General features: G+C 60.4%; 2 protein-coding genes across 3 annotated transcripts in view; both read right to left on the bottom strand.

The window, feature by feature from the left end:
• Positions 1 to 3,247: 3,247 nt before the first annotated feature.
• On the bottom strand, positions 3,248 to 5,330 carry F2RL3 (F2R like thrombin or trypsin receptor 3). The gene is made up of 2 exons (XM_070587669.1): positions 4,972 to 5,330; positions 3,248 to 4,709 (listed from the first exon to the last, which is right to left on the bottom strand). Exons 1-2 carry the CDS (start codon positions 5,084 to 5,086, stop codon positions 3,640 to 3,642), a joined length of 1,185 nt encoding a protein of 394 aa, XP_070443770.1. The 5' UTR covers positions 5,087 to 5,330; the 3' UTR covers positions 3,248 to 3,639.
• Positions 5,331 to 9,156: 3,826 nt separating this feature from the next.
• The window catches only part of SIN3B (SIN3 transcription regulator family member B), a 40,763-nt gene continuing 27,051 nt past the window's right edge, over positions 9,157 to 22,868 (bottom strand). Inside the window, exons 10-19 of one of the 2 annotated variants that reach the window (XR_011530521.1) lie at positions 22,263 to 22,379; positions 20,833 to 21,071; positions 19,870 to 20,053; positions 18,604 to 19,207; positions 17,920 to 18,089; positions 14,783 to 14,956; positions 14,392 to 14,484; positions 12,158 to 13,074; positions 11,090 to 11,294; positions 9,157 to 11,012 (exon numbers count right to left, since the gene is read on the bottom strand). Coding sequence is in view for 1 of the 2 variants with exons in the window: in XM_070587338.1 (XP_070443439.1) it covers positions 10,782 to 11,012; positions 11,090 to 11,294; positions 12,158 to 12,252; positions 14,392 to 14,484; positions 14,783 to 14,956; positions 17,920 to 18,089; positions 18,604 to 19,207; positions 19,870 to 20,053; positions 20,833 to 21,071; positions 22,263 to 22,379 (2,112 nt within the window). In the remaining variant the exon portion in view is untranslated. The remainder of the gene's footprint in view (positions 11,013 to 11,089; positions 11,295 to 12,157; positions 13,075 to 14,391; positions 14,485 to 14,782; positions 14,957 to 17,919; positions 18,090 to 18,603; positions 19,208 to 19,869; positions 20,054 to 20,832; positions 21,072 to 22,262; positions 22,380 to 22,868) is intronic. The other variant, XM_070587338.1, reaches the window with a different exon arrangement.

The following is a 22,868-nucleotide window of genomic DNA, read 5'->3' as shown; positions in this document are numbered from 1 at the left end:
TGCATACTCTGGAAGACCATAGTCAAATCCAGGAAATGAGGGGAACTGCTTTTATAGGGAAAAAAGGGGGAGCCGGGAAGGGCTGCTTTAAAGGAAAGTCCATTGGGGGAAAGTGACAGTTCAGGGTGGCAACTGGCTTCTCATTGGCTGGGCTGTGGCATTTCTCATTGGCTGAGCTGTGGCGTTTCTCATTGGCTGGGCTGTGGCGTTTCTCATTGGCTGGGCTGTGGCATTTCTCATTGGCTGGGCTGTGGCGTTTCTCATTGGCTGGGCTGTGGCATTTCTCATTGGCTGGGCTGTGGGGTTTCTCACTGGCTGGGCTGTGGCGTTTCTCACTGGCTGGGCTGTGGGGTTTCTCACTGGCTGGGCTGTGGCATTTCTCATTGGCTGGGCTGTGGCGTTTCTCATTGGCTGGGCTATGGGGTTTCTCATTGGCTGGGCTGTGGCATTTCTCATTGGCTGGGCTGTGGCGTTTCTCACTGGCTGGGCTGTGGCATTTCTCATTGGCTGGGCTGTTGCCAGGTGGGGAGAGAAGTCTTTCTTCAGTAGTCAAGTAGTTGTACTTCCTGTCGGAGGGTAAGTCCCTCTCTTCTTTGATGTAATTGACCATGTGATGGGGGTGAGAACGCCCCCTGCAGGCTTTCCCAGCTCGGGTTTAGTTAAGGTTCTTTTATTAATTTCCACAGTTCTTTCTTTTTTATAGCTGGATTGAGGTCCACAGATAGGTTTCCCATTTGGTCGGGGGTCCCACACAAACTGCTCCATTCTTACCAGAAGTGAATGCCCCATCCCATCTCCGTGGCCCAGTGGGGGTAGGCAGGGTCCTGAGGGGCCAGGCTGGGTTGTGTCCCCCCACCGCCACCCTGATGACACCTGCTATCACCTCCAGCCAGGCTGAGCCCCGTGGAGGTGGTTCAGGGAAGGGCACACGGGCCCAGCAGCCCACACACGTCTTTCTTCTCTCCCCATCAGTCAGAGTGGCTTCTCTTCCTAACACTCCGAGCAGGAGGACAGATCTGGCTGCATCTTGTGCCTGTCTGCCCACCAGAAGGGGGCCACTGATGGGAGAGCTTCCTAGACTGCTTGCTGGACTGGTGGACTATGCCCCAGGTGACCCCTGCCTCCAAATGAATCTGATAGACAGAATGGCAGGGACCTGGGGCGACAGCCAGCTTGCAGGTGGCTGGAGGCCCCTCACCTCCTCCTCCCACCTCCCCAGCTGCACCTGGAACTCCAGGTGTCCTTCCCCCAGCCCTGAGGCTGGGTGTACCCCCTTGGGCCAGAGCAGCTCCCACAGCCTGACAGGCTGCTCCCAGGAAAAGGGACACTTCTGGGAAGGCCTCTTTCTGAGTGGACACAACATCTGGCCAAATAAGGATGTCGCATCCATTTCCTTGTCAACAATTTCAAAAATATACAGGCCGCCTTCCTCCAAAATACAAAGCCCTGGCCTCCCTTTGGGACACGTGGTCCGCTGAGCCCCAGGACCTAGACCTCAGATTGTCCCAAGACTGACAGTCCCTGCACCCCTGGGTCACCCCTGGCATCCCTGAGTGCTTGGTCCTGGTGGTGCCAGGCCCTGTGGGGAAGCCCTTGGCTCCAGACACAGGCGTCTTCAGCTTCCTGCCTCTCTGGCCTTGCGGACCTGCGGGCCTCCCCCTATCCCCACCCCTATCTCCCAGAGCCCCACCTGGAGGCCGGGCCTCCTGCCAGCAGCCCAGAGGGCGACCCGCTCCAGGACCATTGGAGGTGCGGGCTCCCTCCCCTTTCTGTAAGCCTCGGAGGACGCTTGTTTCCCTTCCATCTCCTGCGCTCACTCGCCTGTCTTCTCCCTCCACAGTGGTATTTATTTCAGCCAGCGCCGCTCATCCCTGACCTCCGCTGGGGACAGCAGGGTCCCTGAGGGGGCTGCCCAGCCTGTGAGTCGCCTGTGTGCAGCTCCAGCCACTCCCCGAGCCCTGACCCGCCAGCCTACGGGGCACAGCTCCCCGGGCTGGGGCCCTGTTGCTGCTCGCCGCCCTAGAGGCCGCTGGTGTAATAAAAGCTCGTTTCCAAGATTCACAAGGGGCTTCGGCCTCTTACGGCAGGCAGGTGAGCCTGGGGTCAGCGCCCAGGGCTGGAGCCCCAGCTCTCATCTGGCCCCCGCACCTCCGTTCCTTCATCTGCAGCCCAGCCTTTCAGAGCGGAGGGGGGAGGAGGGTTTGAAGATCCGTGTCCTGAGCATTTGGAAGAAATTATACCACCGCAGGGCGGTCCTGGTCCGCTTCCCCCAGCCTTCCCCAGGAAGACGTCTTGGAAGAACTCTGGTACATCATCACACCAGGCTGTTGACATCCATACACTTCACTGATCTTATTCACACTTCTCCAGGGTCACAAGCACATGTGTGTGTGCGCGCGCGCATGCGTGTCCCGGGGCTGCCCGTTCACTGGCTCACTCCTCTCAGATCAGAGACTTGAACTCAACGGGGAGCCCAGGAATGGCCCCCACTCCCTCTGCCTCCAGGGGGCTGCTTACTCCCACAGTTGATGCCTCAGTGGCTCCTGACCAAGTTGCCACCTGCTGACCTGGGTCGGGGGGTGGGGAGCGACAGGGGCGTGTGTGCTGGGGGCTGTGGCTGCCCTTCCCCACGTGGTGCCCCCTGACTCAGTTCAGAGCAGGCAGCAGGGTGTGGGGGTCGCAAGGCTGCACTCCCTGGCCCTGGGTGCACACCATCCATCCTCTTGTTACCCCACCCTCCTGGACCGCGGGAAAGTTAACTCAAGCCAGAAAAGGAATCAGACCACAGGTTTGGGGAGGGAAGTGATGTCTTGTGGCCAGGGGGACAGTGGGAGGCCAAGCCCTGTGGCTCCCAGTGACGGGCTGCACCAGGCTCTGGAAAGCAGAGTGGGGCTCTCCACTGTGCTTCCTCAGGAAATGCCCCAAGCCCTGGGGCCTGGCCCAAAGCTGGAATCTGGACTTCTGGGAACGAGGACCACGAACCCGGCCCCAGGCTATCTGGGCCAAATAGAACCGACATGAGGCACTTGGAGGTGGGGTCCTGAGCCTAGCGCTGGGCAGGGGCCTGCGGTGGGTCCAGGGCAGCATCAGCCTCGCCTCATCCCCTGTTGGACAGGAGGGAGCCGGTCAACTGCAGCATCATGGGCTCCTGCTTGGGCGAGTCGGGGGGTGCGACTGGGCCTGAAATCTGCATTTAACCCTTGCCTTCATCTCCTGGGGCTGCTGTAACAAAGGACCGCAAACGGGCTGAACACAACAGAAATTTATTGTCTCACAGTTCAGGAGGCCAGAAGCCGGAGATGAGGGGTGGGCAGGGCTGGCTCCTCGAGTCTCCGGGTATCCATCCCAGGCGTCTCTTCCAGTGCCTGGGGGCTGCGCGGTCCACGGGGTTCCTTGGCTTGTGCATCACCCGATCTCTGTCTTCACCTGTGTGTCTCTGTGTCCTCTTCTTATAAGAACACGAGTCATGTCGGGTTTAGGGCCCACCCTACTCCATTGTGACCTCATCTTAACTAATGACACCTGCAAAGACCCTATTTTCAAATTAGCTCACATTCGGAGGTCCCTGGGGGACGTGAATTGGGAGGGGACCCTATTCAACCCAAACACCCCTCCCCACTGCCCCCTTCTGAGGGCCCGTCACACGAGCGAGGAGGACCTCGTGCCCATCCCCGCGCTGCCCCCTTCCTTGGAGGCCGCTGCGCCCCCTGGCGCCCGGCGGAGCAGCCCCTCCCGCACCTTGTCCCTGAACTCGGCCGATACGTAGTAGTAGACAAAGGGGTCCACACAGCTGTTGAGGGTGCTGAGCGCCAGGCTGGGCATGTAGGCCGCGTACAGGTCCCCCCAGGCATCAGGGCGCGGGGCCGAGTAGTGCAGCAGCAGCAGCACGTTGCTGGGCGCAAAGAAGGCCAGGGCCGAGGCCAGCACCAGCGCTGTCAGCCGCAGTGCGTGGTTGTAGCGCCGGCCGGCGGCGGCCAGCGCACGCAGGGCAGCCCCGTAGCTCAGCAGCATGACCAGCAGGGGCAGGAAGCAGCCAAGCACCGCCAGGCAGGTGAAGGCCGGCCGCCAGTAGGAGGCCTGGGCACCGACGGGCAACACGTCGTGGCAGAGCACGCGGTCTGAGTGCGACAGCTGGTAGGTCTGCCGCTGCAGTGCCAGGGGCAGCGCCAGGGCGGCCGCCACCAGCCAGGCTGCACTGCAGAGCCCGGTGGCGAGGCGCTGGCCTCGCAGGGCGCGGGCCCGCAGCGGGTGTACCACGGCCAGGTAGCGGTCCAGGCTGACGGCAGCCAGCAGCAGCACGGAACTGTACATGTGGCCGTAGAGTGCGGCCGTGGCCAGGCGGCAGGCAGCCTCACCGAAGGGCCAGCGCTGGCCCCACAGGTGGTAGACGATGCGTGGCGGCAGCACCAGGGCCAGCAGCAGGTCGGCGGCCGCCAGGTTCATGAGCAGCATGGTGGAGGGCAGCCGAGGCACCCGGGTGGCCAGCACCCACAGCGCCAGCCCGTTGGCAGGCAGCCCCACCGCCAAGGCCAGCCCGTAGAGCGCGGGCACCAGCCTCGTGGGCACCCAACCCAGCAGCAGCGCCCGAGAGCTGTCCGGGAGCTCCAGAGTGTCGCTGTCGTTGGCGCGGGCCTGGCCGGGGAAGCTGCGAGGGTGGAGTGGGCCAGGAGTGGCTGCCTGGGGACTGCTCCAGGGCCCCGCCGTGCCACCTGGGGGACAGAAGCAGGAGGAAAGCACTTAGAGCCCAGGAGCCCCCCCGCCTGAGCCGGTCCCTCTGGGTGGATCATGTGCCACGAAGGGGCTGCAATCCGGTCCCAGCTCTCAGGAGCCCCCCGAATTGGGGAAACAGAGCTGGACATGGACACACACAGCCGAGTGGGCTCAGGGCTGGCTTAGAGGGCCTCTCTGTTCCCCGTCTCCCCCTCAGCAGCTCTGTGCCCCCATGCCGGGGCAGGGCCCCAGCTCACTCACCGTCACTGTCACCGTCCCCCACGCTCCCACCCTCGTCGTACATGTTGGGGGTCTGGGTGCCGTCGTCCAGGCTGAGCCCCAGCGCCAGGGGCCACAGCAGCAGGATCGCATGCATCCCGCCAGGGCTGTGGCCAGCTGCTCCGGGCTGCGCCGGCTGACCTCGGGCTTCCTGCTTGCTTGGACCCCCACCCCCAGCTTCCTGAGTGCAGGCGGAGGAGTGGACAGGGCCTGGGGAGATAAACCAGCCCCTGTCCCCAGCGAGCCCGTGGGAGGCCTGTGGTGTGGCCTAAGGAGGCCTGGCAGCAGGGCTCACTCAGTCTGGCAGACGTGCCTTGCGTTGGGCCAGCCAGACGGGGTATGAGGTCCCAGGCTGCCGCGCCCTCTGCCAGCCCCTGTCCAGTCCAGGAAGCCTCTCTGGAACAAGTGGTCACTTCCTGCTGGCCAGTCACATCTGCAGCCCTCCAGATCACGCCCCTCCATCAGGGGCTCTTGGCCCTTCCCGAAGCCTCCCCCCACCTCCTGTCACTGGCGGGCAGGACCCTGCCTCCCCAGGTCAGCGGTCAGAATAGGTGAGCAATCCCTCACCCTGCCCCCGACTCCAGCACCCTGGGTCCTCTGTGGGGCTGCCCCGCCTTCTTGCTGCCTCACCCGTGTGCCAGCGGGGGCCCCTTGGCAGGAGCAGAGTGAGGTGCTGAGAGAAGAAGGTGCCTCTGGAGTCAGGGGGCTGCTGAGGATATCTGAGGGGTCTCGGTCCTCAGCCAGAGCCCCCGACGCTGACTGCATGCTGCCCTAGGGGTGAGGGGAGCCCAGCTGCAGCTCTCAAAGCCCCTTCTGCACCTGTCCTGGCCCCACCCTCAACCTGGGGCCCCGGGTGTGACCAGGGGGTGGTCATGGCCATAAGTGAGGTGGTGGGGCCAGCCCAGGCCAGGGGGCCCTATGAGTCACCCTCCCGGGGGACTGCCCCTCCTCCAGCCCTTCCATGTTCCTGCTCCCAGGTGCCGGGACACCACGTACACTCAGATGGGGGCCAACTGCACATGGAGAAACTGAGGCTCAGAGGGGATGGTGCTTCTCTCCTGCACACGATCGCCCCCGATGCCCCTCTGGGCCTGGGAGGCCTTGAGGGTCCCGTCCTGAGGGAGCCCCAAACTGGGGGTTCTACATGGTTGGGGAGGGAGCCCTGGTGTCATCAGGCCTTGGCCACAGTGCCGGGGGGTCTGGGAGCAGGAGGACCTCAGGGGGCAATGGGAGAGCAGATCCCACACAGCTGTGTCCTGGCATGGCAAGCCCTAATCTAGTCACACAGTTGGGGACGCAGGGACCAGCCAGGAAGTGACCTAGCAGCCCTGGGCAGGGTCAGTGCAGCTGGAGGCCGAGGTGCCAAGGTCCCTGTCCCAGCCCCAGAGTCAGGGATGCTGAGGCCTGGGGAACTCTGGACGGGGCAGGGGTCTCGGCCAGGAACCTCTCCCCCATTTCGGAGCGGTTTCCACAGGCACCAATGACAGATTCAGCCCTATGCCTGTGTCTCTTAGCAATGTGTGACCGATGATACCACAAGAAAGCCAGGAAGAGGACCCCCTGCCCGTCCTCCACGGGCAGAGCAGGAAAGGCGTGCAGGGGAGGCCAGAGTCTGCGGAGGGTGGTCTGACTCAGGTGTTCCGTGTCTGGGAACTACGGCGGGGACACACGCAGGAAAGCCTGTGTGCGCTCCAGCAGCACAGAGAGGGGTGCGTGTCAATGGCCTGTCCCGGAAATGACCCCGTTCCGGCAGGAGGGGCTCCGACTCGGCAGGCCGCTGTCCCAGTCGGGTGACAAGCCGTGCGCAGCACCTCCTGGAAGCAGCTGTCTTTGGGGAGAGGGACTTCTCTGGTGCTTTTTTGTACTGTTGGAATTTTCTGTACCATGTGTCACTTTCCGTAAAAACTCATGTTTAAAAAAAGGCAGAATAGTAGCTTTAAAAAGGAAGGAAATTCTGACACCTGCTACAACATGGATGAACCATGGGGACATGCTGAGTGAAATAAACTAGACACAAAAGGACAGATGCTGTACGACCCCACTTACACGCGGTCCCTAGACGAGTCATGCTCACAGAGACAGAACGCAGGACGGAGGGCGCTGGGGCGGGGGCGGGCGTGGGGAGGGAGTGTTCACTGGGACCGAGTTTCAGTTGGGAAGACGAAGAGTCCTGGAGACGGGTGGTGGAGACGGTGGCACAACCATGTGAATGTACTAATGCCACTCACTGATCTGGACACTCAAAATGGTTAAGGTGGTAAATTTTACGTTGTGTGTATTTTACTACAATTTAAAACTTTTCTGAATGGTGAAAAAAATGGCAAACACACTCGAGCCAGTGGCTAGTCCTGAGTTTCTTCCCCCTCCAGCCCTGCTTGGACCCCGGGAAGCCCCTCCAGGCCATCCTCCCCCAGCCCCTCCCCCGCCCCACTGTCCCCAGTGAAGATGGGGGGGCGCGGTTGCGGATGAGACAGAGAGCTCGCATCCCTCCCAGGGCAGCGCTTCTCACGGTAGCCATCCTTGTGGAAAGGGTTGTCATTTTGTCATACTTTGAAGCCAGATGGGTGCCCAGGAGCATGCTCCGCCTCCCCTCATTCCCGGCTGGGCCCCAGCCTGTGGGCGGGGACATTAAGGAGCTAGACTGGCAGAGGAGCTGCTGTGACCCTGACTACTGGGGGCCAAGGTCAGGCCCAGGGTTTGAGGTCCGGCTCTCCCCACCCTGGTGCTCTGCGCTTCCTCCCTGGGACCCCAAATCTGAGTCTGTTTGCTTGACTGTCCCCCGGGCTGGGGGCTGAGCTGGTGTACACGGGGCTGCTCTGGAGAAGGTGCTGGAGAACCCTGGGCAGGGGTGGAGTCGGGATTCCAAAGGCCGCCCTCATGGAGGGGCCCAGTGCATTCAGAAGACCTCACCCACACCCCGATCCTTGCAGCCCGCAGCCGGGTACCTGCAGGCTCCTGCTGGCCATGTCCCACCCCACCGCGGGCCTCCCGAGACTGACTGCAGGTCACCTTGCTCATTGGAGCAGCCAGCCCACTCAGCCAGGACAGCGGGCGTGAAGTGCAAGTCACACCTCGCCAACAGCCAGCAAGACAAATGCCTCACTCGCAGCAGAATAAACGTTCATTGGGTCCCCCCCAAACCCTCCTACCACCTCCCCAAGCATCCCGGGCTGCCCCCCACCACCCTGGGGAGGGGAGGGTGGCCCACAGGGTCCTGCAGCAGGCACCTCCACAGATGTGAAGGAGGTGGGGAGGGGCAGCGTGGGGACACAGCTGCTGTACTGGCGAGGGCTGCTCTCACCGCTGTGTGACCGGTTGCCACAGACACAGTGGCTGGGAACAGGACCTCTGATCTGGTACTACCGTGGGCCAGCCAGCGGGCTGGTCCCCACTCAGGGCCTCCTCACCAGGCTGCAGCCTGGGGGTCCGCAGGGCTAGGTCCTCCTCCGCGACGGGAGGACTGAGGTCCCGCCCTCGGCTCGGAGGCAGCAACGGCCACTCAGGGACATTGGGGACAACTCCTGGGAGGGGGCAGGGCAGAAGGCAGTGCAGACCCAGCTCAGGGACCTGAGAGGCGAGGCCTGGCTGTGGGCGCTGCGTGGGGTGAGGGGTGGGGCCGGCAGTTCCGCTGGAGAAGCCTCAAGAGAGTCAGCTAAGGGACCCTGAGCAGAGCTGTGGGCTCCCTCTTACCTGGAGGCAGGGGCGGGGCCGGGTTGGAGGGGGTCCTGGAGATGTTCAGGGGACACAGTGATGAAGAGGATGCAGAAGGTGAGTGAGAGGAAGGGCGGGCGGGGACCAGAGCACGGGGACCATGGGTCTGTGGGACTGGGGGAGGGCGAGACCCCACTCCAGACCTGCTGGCAAAAGTGAGTGGGCGGGCAGAGTAAGCTCAGAGTCTGTCAGTCGGTTTTGCACACACAACGCTCGAAGGAAACACCTCTCATTTCTACTGAATCTAAACACTGAGCCTGGAATTATATTCTAGAAAACACTCAGGGGGGCTGACGCCTAGGGGGCCTGGGGGTCCACAGGGGATTGGAGACTAGAGGCTGCCGGGTGTGCACGCGCACACTCCCTCCGGGGCCTCCAACCACCTGGCAGGGAGAGGCTGTCTCCCATTCTCTCCCCAGATTCTCTTGCTTGAAATAACTGAGCCAGCCTCACAACTTTTGGCCAATATTTAATTTTTAACTTTAATGTGCAAATAAATAGAAAAGGAAAACTACATTCAAAACAGCTGCAAAGGAAGTACAAGCCCCAGAACAGGAATTCTGCAAAAACAGAAGAGATGCTCCCCAGAAGCATGCAGGGGAGTTGGGGGGCTGGCCCGTGCGCCCAGGCCCACGAGAAGGCACAAAGGGCACGGGCCTCCAAGGGTGACTGGCTGCCGGCAGGATGTGATTCGGGAATTCCAATGAGCAATTCCCTTCTTATAAAATGAGGATGCGCACAAAGTGCCCGGGTTACACTTGAGAAAACGTGGGCGAGGCCAGTGGCACGCCTGCCTCGGAGTCGCCCACACAGAGTCCAAGGCTTTCAAACCTCGAGTTCCACAGGTCACTCCTAGAAACTCCTGGAAACACGCCTCCACTTCCCGGAATTGTGGGTTTGGCACAGCTCAGCTGCGGAAGATGAGGGCTACGGCCAAGCAGAGGCGGCGGCGTGGGGATGGCGCTGGGCCTGTCCGTGGAGCCCGCTCAGTCCGGTGGGGCCTGGGGCCTGGCCAGGGGTTCTCACAGTGCGAGAAGTTCAAGGAGCTGGCCGCCAGCCCAAATTCCTTGGTAGCTTGGCACAAAAAGCTTGGATGCCTCTGCAGGACAGCTGCCTCAGCCCCTCACACCCACTCTCCGGGGCCGTCAGGCAGGCCGAGGAGTTCCACGAAGAGGGCTCTCTCCCCCCAGGAGGCTGCGGGACTGAGCTGTGGCAGAAGTTACAACTGCTAAGAGAGTGTAAAGGAATAAATATTTGTGGCGTGCAGTACGTACTTCTAGAATGTCCATCTTAGGTACACGACCGCGCCCAGGGCCCTCCCAGCGTGGGACACTCGAGCTTAGCAGGAGCATTGGCCCAGAGTCCGCCTGCCAGATCAACTCGGGTTTGGCGTCTCTCCCCGAGTGGGGTCTGCTGGCCGTGCTGGGCATCTGCCACTCCACGTGGGCACTCAACGTGGAGTGCCCCAGTCTGGCTGAGGTGGCTCTTCCCTCTTTCAGAGTGACCAACGACCCTGTATACCGGCTGGGCCATACAATGCCCCTACCACGAGATGCGGGGGTGGCCCAGCTCGGGACATGTTTCTAGAAGCCCTCGGGACCACTCGGGAAAGAGTGCTCTCCAAGTGGGTCCGCTGGGCCAGCTCCTTCGATGTGGGGTTCTGAACACTGCCCCCTTGCAACCGTGTCCTTGCTGGGTCATCAGACTCTCCCAGACGCCGCGTGCACAGAAGGGCCAGCAGTGACCCGCCCGGGCATCTGGCACATGTGTCGGCAGCGGCCTGGCAGGTGTGTAAATGCAACTGCTTGTTGCTCGGCCAGTGCATTGATCCCCCGCTTTCCGGCAGGAACGGAGCCCCCGAGTTCAAGTGCAGGGGGTTCACGTTTGGCACAGGATGGGCCCAAAGGAAGCCGGAAAGCTGAGGGGATTGGCAGCATGGGGCCGCGAGCCAACACAGCCTCGAGCGCGTAGCAGCGGGCTGGGAATGCCCTGCCCCTCAGGTTGTTCATGAAAACGCGCTGACGGACGCCGAGGCCAGGAAGCGGCACTGCCAGGCTGGGCGTCATGGGGCGCGAGGGACGTCAGGGCGAGGCCGGCCGGCGGCTGTACTGCACTCGGTAGCGGGTGACAGGCAGGCCGTGCACGTGTGCTGTCTCGCAGAGCGTCTTGCAGGGCACCATGTCCTCGTCCTCCTCGCCCATCAGCCAGTCCTGCACCAGGCTGGCCGCCTCCACTGTCACGTTGTCCTCCAGCCAGCGGCCGTGCCACTCCTCAAAGTGCTGGTGGTGGCGCAGCAGGACCAGGGGCTGTACCTGCAGGGTGGGGGTGGGGTGGGGAGTCAGGGAGGCCCAGGCCCCCGGGTCCCCGGGGCGGGCGGGCGGGGCGGCACCTGCTTGGCCCGGCAGAGGGTCCCGCGGCGGTACATGTAGTCCTCGGAGTTCACGATGAACATCATCTTGTGCGTGCTGAGCCTGAAGCGGCAGTCCACGTTACAGGCGCTCTCCACACCCACCAGCCGCTTCCAGGAGCTCTTGGCCTCGCCGCGCAGGGCGCGCACCTGCTCGCACTGCCACCTGCGGAACTTCTTGAGGTTCCTGTGGGCAAGAGGAGGCGCGCTGGCGGCCCACTCCAGCTGCGCACGCCGACGGGCTGGCAGCGGGAACCAGAGGACATGCAAACCCTCGAGTCTCATAAACTTGGGGAGGATGTTTGACTTCCCAGGTTGGAGAAACGCAAATCGAAGGAAGGAAAAGCACCACCCACCCGCTTCAATCCAGAGAATCCTAAAACCAGTCTCCTGGGTGCTGGCAACAATGGGAGGGGCCTCCCACTCGCTCCCCCCACCCCGCTTTTCTTTCTCTTGTCCCTCAGGCAGGCGGAGCCCTCAACAGGGTCCTCCACTCTCTTCAAGTTTGATGACACCTCCCTCCTCGTTCCCGCTCTATGCCCATGTCCCTCCCTCCTTGCTGACACTTCTGCCGTCTCAGGGACCCTCACCTCCTGTCACCAGTGGTCCTGGAACTCTTGGGACCCCCTCCCCCAGGACAGTCCCCACCTCGCAAGTCCACACTAGAGTCTAAACCCCCACAAAGGCCCCCCCCGATCTTCAGGGCCACTGTCTTAATCCGGCTGGAGATGAGATCTGGCCCCCAGGCGGTGTCCCAGGCGGCGGCCACTCCTGCCTCTGGCCTGCTGGCTGCCATTTCTGGTGACTTCTCCTTCCTCTGACTGCTCATCCTGGGTCTCGGCCCGGCCCTTCCATGCCCTCGGCTGGGGTGAGCCCAGTCATGCCCCGTCCTCACGAGATCATCGCTCAGCTTCCCGAGACCGTGAGCCTCACGAGGGCAAGGCCACACCACAGCACACGTCAGCTGCCCCAGAAACGCTCCCAGACGCAGCCCCAGAGAAGGACAGAGGGGCCTCCCCGGGCCCACAGGAAGGAAGCTCGTCCTCTCACCTCTGCAGGAACACGGGCTTCAGGAGGAATCCCTCAGTGGGTGAGCTGGACGCACCCTCGGTCCCCACGTACTGCTCCACATACCGAGCCAGGTGCTGGGGGGCAGCCCGAGACAGAGCCATGAGTCCCCACGTATCGGGGGTCACGGGCCTCTCCCCCAGGACCCTGAGTTCAGAGGTTCCCAGGGATTTCGTCCCCACCCCTCCCAAAGCTTTAAGAGGACCCTGATGTGTGATGGAAAGCTCCAGACTGCAGCTGAGGATAAAGGACTCAGCTAGAATGGGACCAAGCACACCCGGCCACGAGTCAGACAATTTACGGAACTGCCGTTTTGTGTTTAAGTGGAGACGTCCCCGCTGTGTGATGACCTTTCTATTGCTATTCATCACGTGGTCACTTCACCTGGGGGCCCCCCACACAGAGAGCGGGGTGTGGAGGCCAGGGGGCCAGGAACGGACATCAGGACACGAACAGCAGGTACGAAGAGGGAAAGACCAGGTTGGAGTAGGGGGTGAGTAACAAGCAGGGCTTGTAAGGGCCACCCGGGTCCAGGGTGGGCATGGCCTGGAGTGTCCAAGTCATCGCTCACCCCAGGGTAAAGCCAGAGGCTCCTCCAGACGTGAGCTTAACAAAACCACATTTGCTGGGAACTTCCAGAAGGGGCAGGGCGTGCAGGCCCCAACCCTCACTTGTCCTGGAAAGTGTTTCCGGTGTGGGGAGCCCAGAAGCAGCAGGCAGCGATGCTGGGCGGGGAGCCCCTGTGGCTGCGGCGGGTGAGCCCTGGCTCTGTGAGGGGCTTGGGGCTTATGGGTCCTGCTCCCGGCGGCACACGGGCACCAGTGTCGCCGCACTTTGTGTCTCCACACAGAAAGCTCCTGAGCAGATAGTGTCCCCGCTCCTGGCCCACAGATCTTCAGCTGCTTGATTTAGGGTCAAAAGGGCAACAAGAGAAATCATACTTTTGCTGTACGTAACTATTCACGTATATACTGTTAGACTCCATAAAACCTTCTGAGGCAGCCACGTGTTGGGAGAGCAACTGTCTTGGTGTGTCGAGGACTGAGAGTTCCTGGGACGTGGGACTTTAGGTGCTAAAACTGGGAATGTCCCAGACCAACTGGGATGAACTGATCACTGTTATGGGTTGAATGGTGCCTCCCAACACCAAAAACACTTGAATGGTGTCCAAGTTCAAAGCCCCGGTTCCTGTGGCCATGACCTCGTCTGGAAACAAGGTCTCTGCAGACGGAGTCAGGTTAAGACACAGTCAAGGGAAATCACGCTGGAGTAAGGTGGGCCCTGACTCCATTGCCTTGTGTCCCCGTAAGAAAAGAAAACAGAGACATGCAGGGAAGAAGGCCGTGTGAAGACAGAGGCAGAGCCTGGGGTGATGTGGCCACAAGCCAAGGACGCCTGGGGCCCCAGAACTGGAGGAAGAAAGGAAATCCTCCCCTAAAGGCCGCAGAGGGAAAACAGCCTTGCGACACCCGGATCTCAGCCTTCTGGCCTCCAGGCTGAGAGAAGACACTGCTGTTGTTTAAAGCCCCCGGTTCATGGTGTTGTTACAACAGCCTGCGGAATGGACACAGTTGCCCCAGCCAAGTGACGCGCGCAAAGGCTAGACCCGCTGGGAGGTGACAAAGAGAAGGGCATGCATGAGCCACAGAAAGAACGAAGGGGAGGGACGACAAGGGTGGACAAGGACCCCCAGCCGCCTCTGTGACTGTCCTGGGACGCATGCAGGTCTGCATTTAACCGCCCTCTGGGAGCAGGGAGGCGAGTGGGTAAAGTCTGCTCCAGCGGAGCGTGCGGGTCTAGGGCGGGGCGGGCAGTCTCCCCTGATGGTCGGGGCCTGGGACCCGGAGCCATGAAGTCGAGGCACGGGGAGTGCAGGGGGTCTGAGTGCCCGCACCATCCACGGGCACAACGGCGATGTCGGGATATCTGCGGCAGGTGGGAGGGGCCAGGGCTTTGGGGGAAGGGGGCCTGGCTCTCACGCGGCCCTGAACACATGTGCTGGCTCCCGAGAGTTGCCTGCAGCTCGCACAGTCCCTCGGGCTCCCAAAGAGCGTGTGGAGCCGCACAGGGAGGCTCCTCTGGGCGGACAGTTCATGGCCGTGGCTTGTGCTTGGCCAGCATGTGATGGGGCGTAGGGGCGGGAGCCCACGTGCTGCCCGTGGCCGCTCTTGGCCTCCACTGCGCACCAGGCACAGGGCACGGACCAGGGTCCTCACCTGGACCTCCACAGGGTCCTCCGTCTGGGCCTCCTCAGTGTCCAGGAGTTCGATGGTCATGATCACCTGCCCTTTGCGCTGGAGGAACATCACCTGGGAGGCAGGAGACAAACAGTCTGAAGCTGCAGGAAAAGCCAGGCTGGCAGAGGACATGGTTGAAAGGGGACCCCACTTTGCCAGCCTCCAGGCCTCGATCCTTCCTCAAGGGACCACACGCCAGACACCCACCTTCTGGGTTAGCATCCAGGGGCCCAGTAAAAGAAGTGCAGGGCACTGGGGCTGGCTGGCGGCCAAGCCGTGGTGTAGCCCAGGAGCAGTGGCCAGCCCTCGCCTGTCGTGGGCGCCCCTTCATGCCCCAGCTCCGCATGGGCGAGAGCAGCAGGCCTCTCACCTTGAAGCAGTTCTCGTCAGCCATGCAGCGCTCGGCCTTCCACTGGTAGCTGGTCTCCCTGGCGGCGCGGACACAGCGCGAGGACAGGTTCCCTCCGGCAGCGCCCCGCTTCTTCTCATTGAGGTAGAGCTCCACCACCTTCAGACACACGTCATCGCTCACAAGGTGGTGCAGCTGCGGGCCAGAGAGCTGGTGAGTGCCTGGCGTGGGCACTCCCCAGGAAGGGTGATGCATAGCCACCCCTTCCACCTCTTGCTGGAGCCCCCTCCTACCCAAAAAGGAGGTGGCAAAGTCCACGAGGCGGGGATGAAGGCCAGAATCCAATGGGCTGCACAGGGCAATTTCTGTGCTGGGTGTAAGCCAGGCCAGACCAGACCAGACCAGGGCAGACCACACCAAACCAGACCAGAGCAGACCAGACCACACCAGACCAGTCCAGGGCAGACCACACCAGACTAGGACAGACCAGACCAGGGCAGACCACACCAGACCAGAGCAAATGAGCAAACCCTGCCAGGGTGTGAGAAAAGCACAGAAAAATACAAAGGAAAATGCGCCCAAAGGGGGACGATAATTATCTAAAGGTGATGCGATGGTAGGTGGTCATTTCCCTTAAATGTTCAGCTATGAACACAATTCCTTTAATTCCTACAAACACATTTAAAACCCTCAGGTTTGGGAAGAAATGAGTAATGCCCACAGCAGGGCTGCGGGGCCACACGGAGCCAGTGTGAGTGGCCTGCCAGGCACTCCCTGTGGCCCAGACACACGCCTGCAGACACCGGCCGTGGGCTCTTCCCGCACGTCCCTGCACTGAGTGAACACCACGACATGGGGAAACTTGGGCCTCATCTGGGGCCTGGCATGTGGCAAGCTCCCAATGAGCACTGACTGCTGTTACTGGAAACAAGAAACGCTAATGAAAAAAAAAAAGCAGCAAAAAGTGTGGACAGGGCCCTGCCAGGCAGGTGACAGACGTGGGCGGGCAGGGCCCTGCGAGCATCCAGCCCGGGCACTTGTGTGGGGATTTGGTGGGGTCATGCTGGGGGGTCGGCACCCCTAGGGCTCCAGCTGACCAGCTCTGTTTTATCCCTTCGCTCTCCCTTTTTTAAAAATAGGTCTACAGGAGACATTTGTGAAGAAAGGGATGTTTTCTAAAGCATTAATCAAGCGCCTGATCTGGTCCAACCCTCTAGTGCTGCAGATGAAGCCACTGTCACCAGAGCTATGGCCTGTTGGAGGAGCCAGAGCCGACCCCCAGCCTGGGTGTACAGCACTCAGCCCTGTCGTGTACCCCTTGTCTGCCCTCCCGGAGCTGTGCGCAGGGCCCCGCATGTCCTCTCTCCATGCTACCCCGTGCCCACCTCCCCATTACCTGACCACAGTGGCCATGACTGCAGACAGTGACAGGAGGAACAGAGACCCAACCTGGCCCCCAAAAGGAAACGAGGAGGTGGCCAAGGACAAAAGGGTTAGGGTGTCAGAACACAGCCATCAGTGTTGACAAGTCATTGTAGCCAGAAGACCTGAAGCCCCCCGACTCGTCCATGGGGAAAAGCAGCAGGGGGCGTGTCAGGTTCTCCAGAGCCAGCATGTCCAGATGGCCACAGAGGGATGACAAGGCACGGATCCCTGAGCCACTGGGGAAATGCAGGGTAAGCCACAACTCGATCTCACCGTCCCCTCAGCACAGGAGCGATGAGAGGGACCACCGATCCTGAGTACTGGGCAGGACGCAGAGTGTGCCGGGAAGCCGGAAGCTTCCACCGAGGCTGGCTGAGCCTGCCTGTGCCCCACCCGAGGGGAGTGGAGGCAATGCCAGAGACACACAGCCCTGCTCCAAGGGCCCCAACGCAGACTAGTTCCCCGGAATCCTCCAGAGAGGAGGATGAAGGAGCTATGGACATCTCTTCAGAGAGGCATCTCAAAGGATCACACTGTCTGGATGCAGCCAGACACGCTGTGCACTTCCATTCACACACAGCTCAAAACCAGGGAGCTGACCGCGTCAGAAATCAGGGCAGTGGGCGCCCATGGGTGGGCAGGGGCTGGGAGGAAGCGGGGGCGGGGTGTCCGCTTGTCAAGACCGTGGAGCTACACACTTAGGATAGGGGCACTTTTCTGCGTGTTTTCCTTCAATAAGAAGTTTGAAAACCTGGAAGGAAATGCTGTTTCTAGTGAGTGCCTCTGGATGGGAGCATAATGACATGACTCTTTCCCTAACTCCTTTTCCGCTTCACAGCGAGCAGCCTTACTTGATCAGGAAACTCCAGCGGGAACGAGAAGGACGCAGCCCAGGACCACGCCCGTCTCGCCTGCGGCTCTGCTGTTTATGTTTATGTGACCAACTTCCTCTCGCTGCTGTTTAGCTGTGGGGGACTTTCCGCTACTATAAACTATGCTGATGGACGTCACTGCTATCGTCCCCCTGGAGAAGCGGGCTGAGGTTCTCCACATGGTGTCAAACCACCCTCACGAAAGGTCTGTCAACAGGGCCTCCAACAAACCTGTGCGCACGCGTGTTCACAGCAGCACGCTCGCAATCACCAGGGTAGGGCAACCAAGTGCCCATAGCCGGGTGAGCAGATGACAAAGCGTGCTCCAGCCACAGTGGACCAGCGCTCAGCCACAGAAAGGGACGAAGCTCTGACACACTTTACGACGTAGATGAACCTCGGAAACCTCATGCTAAGCGAGAGAAGCCAGACAAGAGGGCCACACAGTGCGTGATCCCATTTATAGGAAACATCCAGAACGGGCAAATCCACAGAGACAGAAAGCAGACTAGTGGGTGCCAGGGGCTGAGGAGGGGGCCGGGGAGGGACTGCTCATGGGGACGGACTCTCCTTTTGGGACGATGGGAATGTTTTGGAATTAGATAGAGCTGATGATTCTATAATGTGAATGTGCTGAATGCCACTGAATTGTACACTTTAAATGGTGAATTTTATGTTATGTGAACTCTACCTTAACTAAAAAACAAAAGGTACCGTCCACAGGCCAACTGCACAGCCATGAGAGTGATGGAAGGGATGGTTTTCAAAGCCGGGGACAGGGAGGGACCCACAGGGAGGTGCGACCGCCTCGTTTCCGCCCTCCTGTTGGCCCGCTCACCCAGCGGCCCTGCGCCCACTCACCTGCCGCGCGATGCTCTGCACCAGCTTGTCCATGGTGAAGCCGACGTAGGCGTGGATGGTGAACATCTCGCGCAGGGTGTCCTCGTACTGCGTGGGGTCGATGCTGCCCTCCAGCAGGCTGCGCACCATGTCCAGGAAGGCCGGGTAGTACTCCTCCAGCTCCACCTCACCTGCGGGAGGGCGGGGACGCGGTCACCAAAGGCCCACGAGGCCCCCACGGGGATGAGTCTAGGCTCTCCAAGAACACATGGAGCCCACACTCGCCGCCGCCCGCCACGGAGGCCTCCTGATGCTGGCCTGCAGTTCCAGGACGGCAGCTCAACCGGGCGGTGGCTCCACGCGGCTAGACGTGGGGAGAGGCCACCGAGAGCGTCACAACCCAGGAGGACAGGCAAGAAGCCGCCGTGGCTGTAGTCTGGCTGGTGTGGCCTGCGACACCCGCCTCCTGGTCCCATCAGGACACTCCAGCCCGAAGCGGTGCTGCCGCTCAGGAGGCTGGGGGAGGGTACTCTGTGTTACTTTCGCAACTTTCCATTTGAAATTTCTCATCTGAGCTAACAATTATTTCAAAATGAAAAGTCACAGTAAGTGAACGGTTCCGATCACAGGCTACCCACGCTGCCGGCCGCTTTTCTCCCCTCCCGCCGCAGACTTGAGGGCCCCGGCGGAGTCTCGGGGCCTTACTTGGCTGCTTCAGCCGCAGCTCCATGGCGGGGTCGTTGCCCTTCTCCCGGCGGCCCTCGCAGAGCAGCTTCTCCCTCTCCTTCTCGGTCCGGTACTCCAGGAGCTGCTTCTGTGCCTGGCGGTAGATCTTCAGGAGCCTGGAGCACAGGGTCTGGTGGAGGCGCAGGAAGAAGTACCAGTTGTTGTTGGCGAAGAAGAGGCTGTAGACGTCGTCCAGGGGCTTGTGCTGCGGCGGCAGCTGCTCTGAGGCCGGCACCGCGCCCGTGGCCCCCTTCTCCTCCGGCGGGCTGCTCTGTGGCCCCGGCGCTGGCTTCTTCCGCTCGCCAGGGTCTGCGCTCTGCCCCAGGGGGCTCCCCCGGCCCTCATCGGCAGAGTCCTCAGACGCCCCCAGCTCCAGCTGCTGGGAGAAGAAGAGGCTGGGCACGAATTGGTGCACCAGCTGGTGGATGGTGCCCTGGTCCTCCTTCTGGATGGCTGGCTGCCGCTTCACGTAGTAGCTGATGAGGGCAGCTGCGTCCTCCAGGATCTGCCTATCCTCATACACGAAGATGAGGTGCGGCTCGCTGCAGGGGGCGCCACGGCCCTCCGAGTGCTGCTCCTGGTGCTGGGGACAGGGCAGCCATTAAGGGGTGGGGCGGCCCACGGTGACAACTCAGAGCCAGGCCAGGGCTGCGGGGCCCGAGTGGCTCCCCCTACGGCTCCTGCGAGTAACTCACTCCCTGCATGCATTTTTCAAAGCCCAAATCCTGGAAGCCCCAGAGCCCAGCCCTGCCTCCGCTGTGGTGCAGGTCCCGTGACCCGAACACACCGAAGCTGCCAAGAGGGCGCGATGTGGCAGCTGGAGGCAGAGCCCAAAGGCCTGCAGCCCTGGTCTCCTGCGACTGGCCTTGGTAAGTGGCCAGTGCTCATCCCTCAGTTTCCTCGCTGCTAGAATCAGCACAGTACCAGTACCGCGCAGTACAGTCTGAGCAAGGGGCAGATGCGATGCTCCTTCTGAGTTCTAGGGGGTCCTGGGACATCGTCGGCAGTAGAGGAAAGCTGCTCGGTCACCTAAAGGCCCACGGTGGGGGCCTCTGCTGACAATGGCAGAGCTGTGCAACCCTCCTCCCCGGCCGGCCCTAGGCTAGGTGCCACAGAAACATCCACCTTCCCCGCTAGCCAGCCCTGCAAGGGCGATGCTGGGCAACAGAGGCAGAGAGCAGGCAGCCTGCCCGAGGTGGCAGAGCCAGCGCCAGGACGCAGCCGGCCCACTCAGCATGGCCTCACCTCGTCATAGACGCTCTCGATTTCGTTCAGCAAACTCTTGGAACGAAGGGCCTTGGTGTCGTTCTGCTTGAAGTTCACGGCCTGGTGGTCCAGGGACTTGAGGTACGCCTTCTCATACTGCTCCCGCCAGATCTTGTTAAAGCCCTGCTGGGCCTCCCGCCACTCTTCCTCCTTGGCTTTCAGCCTGTGGGGGCCGGAAGGACTCAGCATGGGGCTCAAAAGGGGACAGCCCGGGGTGCCCACCCAAGCCATCCCTGCCCAGGACCAGGCTGTCTCCACCCCGCAGGCCCAGCTGAGTGCGTTCCAGACTCGGAACAGCCAGCTCCTGGCCTGCGCAGCCAGTTCTGTCTGAAGAAAGGAGGGCGGGCGGGAGCAATGGCCCCATAGAATCAGCATGGCCGGTTTTACGGTTTCTCAACATCACTACCCCAGCACCTCCTCCCTGTCTTGGCCCACGGCACCGACCACACTCTGTGCAGCTGCTGGCTTGACTGCAGGACTCCCGTGCTTGACTACAAGGCCCATGAGGGAAAGGACTGTGTGGGCCTTGCTTAGCTCTGTAACCTCAGGGATGGGCACAACACCTGGTCAAGGGTGGCTACTTAATCAAAACCTGTTGACCAGTATGACTAGTATGGAAAGACCCCCAAAAGGTGTTACTAAAGAAAAAGCAAGCTGTGGTACAGGACAGTCCCATTTATGCTTTAAAATAATTACTTCTCATGTTCAGACATGATTATGTACATGGCAGAAGATTCTAGAAAGACGGACAACCATTAACACAGTTGTGCTTTCCTCTCAGGAGTGGAATAGGGAGATGAAGGAAGACTGGAAAACACAGTAAGCCAGCCTGAGGCCCCGGGACTCCCTCTTGCGATTACCCGTGACAAAGAGCACTAATGCACTCCTGGGGGGCGGGGGGCTCCCTTCAGCAGGGCGGGGCAGCCAGAAGCCAGGGGACACCTTTTCAGGACGACGGGGACGGCAGTGACGGGGTTTTTCTTGAGGCTCTCGATGATCTCCGGAGCCTTGTCGCCGTAAATACGGTGGATGGCCCGGCGCTGAATCACCTCTGATGTGCCCCCGAGACAGTCATCCAGACGGAACTTCTCCTGGTCTTCCGGCGCCATTCGAGAGAGCTTCTTCTGCACGCTCTCCAACACCCGGATCGTGGCCAGGTTGGTCTCCAGGACGACGTCTAACTACGGAAAGGAAGGCAGGAAGGGGTTGGCCAGTGGGCAGGCAGAAGAGTCACATGGACAGAGCTAATAAATCCCACATCTCTCGGGGGCAGATAATGGACATCAGAAAGCGGCAGCCCTAATGAGGGTTCAGCGGCTAATTACACGGGGGTGGGGTCCAGACCTCAGCAACAGTGACAACCAGGGGGAGGCACAAAGGCAGGACCTGGCGCTGACAGACCGATCTGTGGGATGCTCAGCACTGGTGGACTCATCTGAGGAGGGAAGAAGTCCCTGGGCTGACCCCCTCACAGGCATCAAAAGCACATTTCACCTGGCAATAAAAAGGAAGGGACTCGGGGCACACACCGCCCCCAGGATGAGTCTCCAGCCCATGTGCCGAGGGAGGAGCCAGGCCCCAAAGGTTACATACCATGTGACTCCATTTCTACAAGCTTCCTGAAATGACAGAGTGATGGAGATGGAAGACAGGACAGGTCAGTGGCCGCCAGGGGTCAGGGATGGGTGGGGCGGGGAGGGAGGCACCAGGCTGTAAAGGATAGCATGAGGGCTCCTAGTGGAGGAGGGGCCGGTCAGCATCTTGGCTGTGGTGGTGGATACATGAACCTCCACAGGTGAGAACCGCCAGAGCTAAATACACATATACGCGCGTGCACACCACCAAACACACGCACACACAGACGTGCACACATGAACACAAATCCAACTGGGGAGACGTGGATGAGAGCGTGGGTTGGGTCAGCGTCAACATTCCGGCTGTGACACTGCACCCGAGATTTACACGTTGTTACCACTGGTGGAAGCGAATGCTGGGTCGCTCTGTCTTATTTCTCATGCTGCATATGAATCTACAAGGATCTCAGAATAAAATTTCACTGAGAAATACTAATTTAACTTAATTTTAATTAATCAAATTTAAATATATATATATTTTAAGAACAAAAAGGAAAAGCATCGTTGCCTAGCCAGCCTAGAGGCCAGCAAGGCAGAAAAGGGATGCTTTTAGGAACTGTCCCCTGCTGGAAAGTGCCAGAATCCCTGATACTCAAAAGGATGGTGGGGAGGGAGGCGAACAGGGGAAAGTGAGAAGGTAGTGCTGTGAAGGGGAGAGAGGCATGCACCCCAGGGCTCCCCGATTCTGGCCAGGACCGAGGGTCAGCCCAGACGGCCCCACAGTGCCAGCACACGCACCTCAAAACGCTCGTCCTCACAGCGGTGCAGTTGCTCCTCGTAGGGTGTCTTTTTGGAGCTGACGAAGGTGGAGTCCTCCGACCAGGAGGGGAAGGAGACCCAGGTGTCATTCAGCACCTGTGCCAAGAAGAAATACTGTCACCGGCGCGGCAGCCCCAGCGACCAGAATTGTTTACTGTGTCCCCCGGTATAGAAGATACAAGGATAAGCAATATCACCCTGAGTTTACAGGAGATTACCTTATTGTACAAATAGTAAAATTAATTTTAAAGTGATCTTAAAAGAAAACATGACTTTCAAGTGAACAAACCATACTACTTCAGGGGATGGCAAGCTTTCTCTGTAAAAGGTCAGATAATAAACATTTCAGCTTTTGCAGTTATCCAGCTGTCATGGTAAAGCAGCCACAGGCAATACGTAAATGAAGGGGTGTGGCTGTGTGCCAGGATTGGCCCGCAAGCTATAGTTTGCTGACTCCTGGAATACATCCTGGAATCTAGCATGCATTCTTGAATTCTGGAAATGCAGTAACAGTCTGTCCACTAACCCTGAAGAAGCGTTTCCTCGTCAAGCTAAAGAGAAACATCCTGAGGGCAGTGAAGCTGG

This window comes from Equus przewalskii, chromosome 20 (assembly GCF_037783145.1).
Source record: "Equus przewalskii isolate Varuska chromosome 20, EquPr2, whole genome shotgun sequence".
Lineage (NCBI taxonomy): Eukaryota > Metazoa > Chordata > Mammalia > Perissodactyla > Equidae > Equus > Equus przewalskii.
Note: the sequence above shows the minus strand (reverse complement) of the source record. Positions and strands in the feature narration are given on the sequence as shown.

What these genes read in the sequence shown, in the direction of transcription:
- F2RL3 (XM_070587669.1), bottom strand. Translation starts at nt 5,086, where the DNA reads ATGCATGCGATCCTGCTGCTGTGGCCCCTGGCGCTGGGGCTCAGCCTG. An exon ending in GGGGGACGGTGACAGTGACG is followed by an intron (nt 4,710 to 4,971) that starts GTGAGTGAGCTG and finishes TCTGTCCCCCAG; the next exon opens with GTGGCACGGCGGGGCCCTGG.